General features: G+C 36.8%; 1 protein-coding gene across 2 annotated transcripts in view; it reads right to left on the bottom strand.

Annotated features, from left to right (window-relative positions):
• Positions 1–5,344: 5,344 nt before the first annotated feature.
• The window catches only part of LOC107747370 (potassium channel subfamily K member 10-like), a 19,278-nt gene continuing 17,030 nt past the window's right edge, over positions 5,345–7,592 (bottom strand). Inside the window, exons 7-8 of one of the 2 annotated variants that reach the window (XM_016561837.1) lie at positions 7,139–7,328; positions 5,345–6,857 (exon numbers count right to left, since the gene is read on the bottom strand). In XM_016561837.1, coding sequence (XP_016417323.1) covers positions 6,385–6,857; positions 7,139–7,328 — 663 coding nt within the window. In that variant the 3' untranslated portion in view covers positions 5,345–6,384. Of the gene's footprint in view, positions 7,048–7,138; positions 7,329–7,592 lie in introns of both variants that reach the window. The other variant, XM_016561838.1, reaches the window with a different exon arrangement.

Genomic DNA, 7,592 nt, shown 5'->3' with positions numbered 1-7,592 from the left:
AGATACAGGAATCTGACGCAATGCGGCCACCTCTGGCTGCGTCAATCCACGAAACCACAATTAACACTCGTGAAACAAACATTAATCATCCGCGCCCAGTGGCGTGGGGAAGGCGCATAAATAGTCCTCATGATGGGCCACAGCTGTGTGAGAGTGAGTGTGTGCACAGGTGTGTGGAGTGAAGGTGATGGAGTCCCGGATGGGCGACGGCTGTGTGTGTGTGTGAGTGTGTGCCCAGGTGTGTGGAGTCAAGGTGACGGAGAAGGAGTCCGGGAGGATGGGAGATGGCGACCTCTGGTGGTGAGAGGGAGAACACCAGACGCCAGCCCCTGACAGTTATAGACTTTATAGAAAATGCTTTAAACAAATCTGACTTTTATTTTTTCCTCACATTTTTTTTTGCTGTTGCACTGTATACATAAATTGTGAATTATGAAAATTTAAAAAAAAATGTTTTAATTTATCTTGAAAAAAATCTTGCAGAAAATATAATTGTGTGAGAATCATCCTCAAACTTAATCTTGAACTTGCTAAAAACCATTATCTTTATTTAAAATGTTTCAAGTCTTGAATGTTTTTCCTTTGGTAATACTGAGATAAATCATACTGGGATGTATGCTAAAATTGTTGGACGTGGCGCCCTACCTAGAAAATCTTCCACCAGCCACCATTGTATTTCAAAGTGACGTTAATTAAAGATGTGCACTAGTTAACGTATTCAACTAATTTTATGCATTATTTTACACAGCTCTGCAATCATCATTTCGATGCAGCAAATCCACACAGCTCTTCAAGTGCACCCCATTTGTGTGGGTAGTGCTCTTAATGGAATAGTTCACCTAAACTGAAAATTGTCATAATTTATCCACTAGCATATCTTTCTTCTTTTCTCAGCAGAACACAAAATAAGATCATTTAACTTGTCAACCGTTTTTAAGGCATTTTTCAAATGCTCTGTCATTTTTAACACTTCCTCATACATATACATCTGCTTATCTTTCAACATGAGAGAACATTTGTTTCCCATCTTTTATTTTAACTCTATGAATATGCAGTATATCTGAAAAGAAATGAATTAGTGAGTGTGCAATTAAAATTCAACTGACAAAATATTCACCTATACCAAAAAAAAAAAAAAAATGGGAGGCCAATAGGAAGTTGATATTAGAGGGAAGTTGGATTATGTTTAATGTCACCTTTGAATGGGCCTGTGTGCCACATGATCCAACCCATTCAACAAAGTTTAGACACACCACTAGTCATGAACTACTTGGGCCTTATTTGAAGGTGTCACTGTCATGTTTGGATTGCCTGTAGTACAGAATACTTTTTGGCAAGTTTTTGAATCTTTTTAATTACGTAGTACGTGGTGTAGTGATGTTCTTGAGATGTTCTTTACACAGTGTGTGAAACTGTTGCTTGTGAGAAAATAGAAATGGCTGAGAAGTATGATGCTGTAGAAATTTCTGCTGTACAAAAGGCAATCAAAAGGAATATCCCAGGTTAATAAAATGGGTTTAATGCACCTACAATAAATGGGGCAAGTGTACAGGAAGGTTCACACACACATATATATATAAATATATATGATAAATATAAATATATATATATATATATATATATATGTATTTGTTTTTTTTTCACATATGTGAATTAATCGTAAAGTTGTCATTTGAGGAGCAATGACTTTTGGATAAATTTATAGTTATAGTATTCCTGGAGTTAACAATATTGTGAACCTTAACAGCAGAATACTGTAACAGAATGCTATTTTGGTTTACATGGTCTTGATATAAATTGAGAAATTTTATATGATTTTATACAGTTTTATATAATATGTATTCTGGTATTCTGGTGTTGAATAGTTTCCCTATAGACCCTCATTGCAAGTGCATTCCTGTAACCATATGTTTTATATTACCCTTTTTAAAATTGTTCTCGAAAGTCTATGCAATCTAAGTGTTTCTTTTTTTAAATTCTATTAATGGTGCGATTTAAAAAAAAAAAAAGATTATGGCACATGACGTTTTAACCCTAGTCCTGTTAGCCAGATTTAAGTATATAAGATGCACATTAATGGAGACAAACACACAAGCACACACACACAAAACCTTCAAGATGTTCCCAAATGAGATTACTTCTACACTTACCTCCATTTACAGCTTCTTCACTATTATTGACTCAGATGTCAAGATCGGTAATGCTTAGAAGAGTTGCTTTGCATAGCTCAATAATGTAAGCGACGGCCTGCAATAGAATTTAAATTTCCCTTGCAGTAATGGCACTAAAGGGTCGTGTGAACAATTTAGCCAATCAAATATTTATATAAATATTTTTTTCATTAACCTGTCATTGAACATTTAGATCAATGCTGTTTGGCTAATTTTCATTCAAGGCCAATTTTAAAAGGTATTTCTTGTCCATCAAGGTTGCATAATATTTGCTATTGTGGTGCAGGATGATCTTACACTTGGAAACACATTTGAAGGTGAATGTTACCTCAGGATTTTTAAATAGCACGTTGAGTGTTCTTTCAGTTGTTGATGTTTTTTGTGGATTCTTACATTTCAAGTTGACCTTTAAGCAAAGAAACTATATATTTGAAAAGTCCTAACAGTGTCCTAACACTGCCTCAGGACATTTATGAAAATGGAAAGTGGAAAGAGAAAAAGGCAGAGAAACCATTTTTGATTTTTGTTCAACTGAGTTTATTTCCAAAAGGCACTCACTACATTGAATGTAATTTTTTTTTCACATATGTGAATTAATCGTAAAGTTGTCATTTGAGGAGCAATGACTTTTAGATAAATTTATAGTTATAGTATTCCTGGAGTTAACAATATTGTGAACCTTAACAGCAGAATACTGTAACAGAATGCTATTTTGGTTTACATGGTCTTGATATAAATTGAGAAATTTTATATGATTTTATACAGTTTTATATAATATGTATTCTGGTATTCTGGTGTTGAATAGTTTCCCTATAGACCCTCATTGCAAGTGCATTCCTGTAACCATATGTTTTATATTACCCTTTTTAAAATTGTTCTCGAAAGTCTATGCAATCTAAGTGTTTCTTTTTTTAAATTCTATTAATGGTGCGATTTAAAAAAAAAAAAAGATTATGGCACATGACGTTTTAACCCTAGTCCTGTTAGCCAGATTTAAGTATATAAGATGCACATTAATGGAGACAAACACACAAGCACACACACACAAAACCTTCAAGATGTTCCCAAATGAGATTACTTCTACACTTACCTCCATTTACAGCTTCTTCACTATTATTGACTCGTCAGTCAAGATCGGTAATGCTTAGAAGAGTTGCTTTGCATAGCTCAATAATGTAAGCGACGGCCTGCAATAGAATTTAAATTTCCCTTGCAGTAATGGCACTAAAGGGTCGTGTGAACAATTTAGCCAATCAAATATTTATATAAATATTCTTTTCATTAACCTGTCATTGAACATTTAGATCAATGCTGTTTGGCTAATTTTCATTCAAGGCCTATTTTAAAAGGCATTTCTTGTCCATCAAGGTTGCATAATATTTGCTATTGTGGTGCAGGATGATCTTACACTTGGAAACACATTTGAAGGTGAATGTTACCTCAGGATTTTTAAATAGCACGTTGAGTGTTCTTTCAGTTGTTGATGTTTTTTGTGGATTCTTACATTTCAAGTTGACCTTTAAGCAAAGAAACTATATATTTGAAAAGTCCTAACAGTGTCCTAACACTGCCTCAGGACATTTATGAAAATGGAAAGTGGAAAGAGAAAAAGGCAGAGAAACCATTTTTGATTTTTGTTCAACTGAGTTTATTTCCAAAAGGCACTCACTACATTGAATGTAATGGTTGCACAAGATACTGCAGATACTGCGAACAGCAATTTACTAGCATGTGCAGCCTGAAGTATAGCTCAAACATGGACATTTCAAAGTCTCAAGAAACATGTTTGTGGTACAATCAATACCATAGCATTATAACATATTAGCACGATAGCATGCTTTAGGGACCCATGTCTTTAAATTGTTTTGAATTTTCATAGCTTTTTTCTTATTACAGATATTCAGTCCGTTGCTGCATTCGCTCTAGACTATTGCAAACATGAAAACAGTTATTAACATTAGCTCAACAACAAGCATTTTGCTGCAGCTGTAGATGTGTGTATGTGTGCGTTAACGAGTTGGTGGGAATGAGGTACCGATACGTGTGTCTGCCTCAGGGAGTTTTCATTAGTACAGTCAGCAAGACAACAATCCCATCAGACAAAGTGGTATTTGGTTTCAACACAAACACACAAACAAATATGTCAGACACTCCCAGGCGATTAGCACAACATTATTTAGTGGTTTCAAAAGTCTAATCCAGAAACATTCTGGAAAAGAAGAGACAATAATTGTAAACCAAAGACAGAAACTTGTAAAAAGTGCAAAATTTAAAAACATTGTGAGATTTGCTCATGTACAGTTGGTATTTTCAAACAAAGGTTTTCTGGCAAAGAAAAAAAAAAACCTTCGTAACATTTTCCTGTCAATCCTAAATGGAACTGCGCCCTAAACTTTTATAAAGCTAAAACGGTAGTATGCCATATACATCTTTCATTCACATGTACAATGTCTAGTAGACTTCAAACAAGTTTCAAACTAATTTAAAATGCTACCCTAATCATTCACAAATCAATGTAACATTTTGGTAATGTTGTGTATTCTGAGTGGTAATTAAAGGTGCAGTAAGTGATTTCTGAGAAACGCTGTTGATATTTGAAATGACCAAAACAGACACACCCCTACCCAAAAGGATCACATCCTATCTTGATAGCTCCGCTCCCAAATTTACAAACATGCTATACATCAGGCACCAGCCCCATCATGAGTGGACACGCCCCTTACTAGTGATTGGTTACAAGTGTGATGCTCGGTCCGATCCACTTTCAACAGCGTTTCTCAGAAATCACTTACTGCAATTATAAGCATCAAGACAATAGCTGTGTTTCTATTACCCTTCAAATTGTGCAAATTGAAACTGCGAATTGAAAATCCGCCCAATGGAAACACATCAGTTTCGCAAAAATTCCCATATATCTAAAAAAAAAAAATGTACGTCCGCATACGGTGGTTTTTCAAAAAAAGGAGTATTTTGCAAAATTGCAATGGAAATATTTTTTTTTTTCGCGCATTCATCTCTGATTAAAAATAATGGCTAGTGCTGTGGCTACGATATACGTAAACCTAGCAACATCTGTTGGCATGACTTATCGGGAGAGGAAAAAATTAAGTTTTAGTTGCATAACATTGGTTATTGGAAACACCGTCATTTCGCAATAGTTTTTTTATCGACATTTTTAAAATGTCGCAAAAGTTTTGGGCAGATCTCTAATGGGAGCGCAGCTAATGACTTGAAGGGACAAGACGCCCAAAAATGGAAAATGCCATCAACATGGGTTTTTTTTGGATTTCACTGACTTTAATTGTATAGTCAAAAACATTTGAAACACTTGAGTTCTGCAGAACACAGAGTCAGAACACAAGTCATACAGGTTTGGAGCAAAATTTTTTGGTGAACTATACCTTTAAAGGAAATAAACAGATACGTTCAGTAGTTTGTGATTAAACTCTACTAGACATTCTGCCTTACATGATGTCTACCATTTATGGCTTCTCTTCCGTCCCATTGTCATAAAATTTCAAACTATGAAAACAGTACTGTGTGGCAACAGCTTTAGATATTTCATGAGAGCACAGCAAATTTTATGTCAGACATACCGTACAATTGAACAATTACAGTAGGACTACAAGCCCTGAGATTTTTAGGTTAACTTCATAAATCTGGATCACATATTGATGCACTTAACTTGTTTTACAGGACAGTAGAGCTCCGTGCATATACAACCTGTCACCAATTTAACATGGTTTCTTCATATTCAAAGAGTTTTATCACCTTTGATCATGGGGGATTCATGTCTCTTGGTAAGTTTCTCCATTTTGAATGGGTGGAAAATCTTGACAAACATTGTTTTTGAGCAGTTATGCTTCTTGACAAATGACCTTGAAGTACAGTCTGGCAGAAAGTACATTGAAAGTGCAACACTTTCAGTCACACTTCAAACAAACCGCCAATGTAGCTTGCTACGGATTTTTCGTTTGTTGTCAAGGATGTTTGGATAGATTCTTTCCAACTTATACAAGCATTTTTCAGTGGTCTGAAGAAGAGAACGAGCTGTTTTCCAGTGCTGCTACTGTCGCCATATTTCCATTATCAAGTTATCAGGACACAGTGAACAGATAAATGAACAGCAGAAATTGAGATTCTCACATCTCAGCTCAGGGTAAGGGCTAAACAAGGCACTTTAGGCTTATATAATTTTTCTACACGGTTCCCTCTAGGGCTCCATCTGCAAATGGAACTCCTTGTCTTCAAGTTTTATCTCGTTTTCTTCCTCTTTGGTCTGTGGTGGTAGAGGCATGAATCCGTTTTGTTTATTGGGGCTCTGCACAAAGAGAGGTAAGTTGGTCAGACTGGTGTTGACCTCTTTCTCAAGCTCCTCATCCTCGTCCTCTGCCTCTTTCTTCTCCTCATCCATTGTGGGAGTATTACAGGTGAAGGAATCTAAGGCTTTCCGGCCGTCGTCTGGGATGTTCTTTCTCAACTCTTTGTGCTTGTTCCGCTTGGCTAGTTTTGTGACTGAACCAAGGCGGTTGAAAATGTTATCTTCAGAGTACGCCTGGCTTGGGTCGCTCCGTCGATGCTCATTCTGCTCAACTCGTAGACGTAAGTTGTTGAGCTTTGTGTCGATGCTCTCCTGGGAGGATGTCTTGTAATTAGTGGTGTCCAGGCTATTGAAGGCAGCTCGATGTTCAGGGGACAGCATGTCTAGGGAATGGGCCCGCTGGTCGAAACCCAGCTGCCTGCGCTCCATACTGCGAATGGTGGCGGCCCTCTGCAGTTTGTCATGAACTTCCACACTGAGTCGACGCCTGGTCTCACGGAACTCTGCTCGAACATTGGCCTTCCATTCAGCGGCGTGAGCCTTAATCTCACCCACCTTTAACCAGATGACAATGGTAAATAAACCTGTAACCCTTTAGTTATCCATGCAAATAATTGTTTGAACTTTGTAAGAGTTAATGATGTATGTTCAGGGGACAGCATGTCTAGGGAATGGGCCCGCTGGTCGAAACCCAGCTGCCTGCGCTCCATACTGCGAATGGTGGCGGCCCTCTGCAGTTTGTCATGAACTTCCACACTGAGTCGACGCCTGGTCTCACGGAACTCTGCTCGAACATTGGCCTTCCATTCAGCGGCGTGAGCCTTAATCTCACCCACCTTTAACCAGATGACAATGGTAAATAAACCTGTAACCCTTTAGTTATCCAAGCAAATAATTGTTTGAACTTTGTAAGAGTTAATGATATGAGTGCCCACAATTAAGAAAAGGAAAAATGCATGCCAAATACTTGGAATGTAGTCTTTGTGTTGATGTTGGTTTAATACACTTTCATAGAAAAAAAATGTAACCATGATAAACACTAATATTTTCTTGAATACATGTGAATCTTAATGATTATTTTCAAAAAATAAAAATAAAAT

This window comes from Sinocyclocheilus rhinocerous, unplaced genomic scaffold, assembly GCF_001515625.1.
Source record: "Sinocyclocheilus rhinocerous isolate Xijiao unplaced genomic scaffold, SAMN03320098_v1.1 scaffold3274, whole genome shotgun sequence".
Classification (NCBI taxonomy): Eukaryota; Metazoa; Chordata; class Actinopteri; order Cypriniformes; family Cyprinidae; genus Sinocyclocheilus; species Sinocyclocheilus rhinocerous.
The sequence above is the reverse complement of the archived record's forward strand: the minus strand, read 5'-3'. Positions and strand labels throughout refer to the sequence as shown.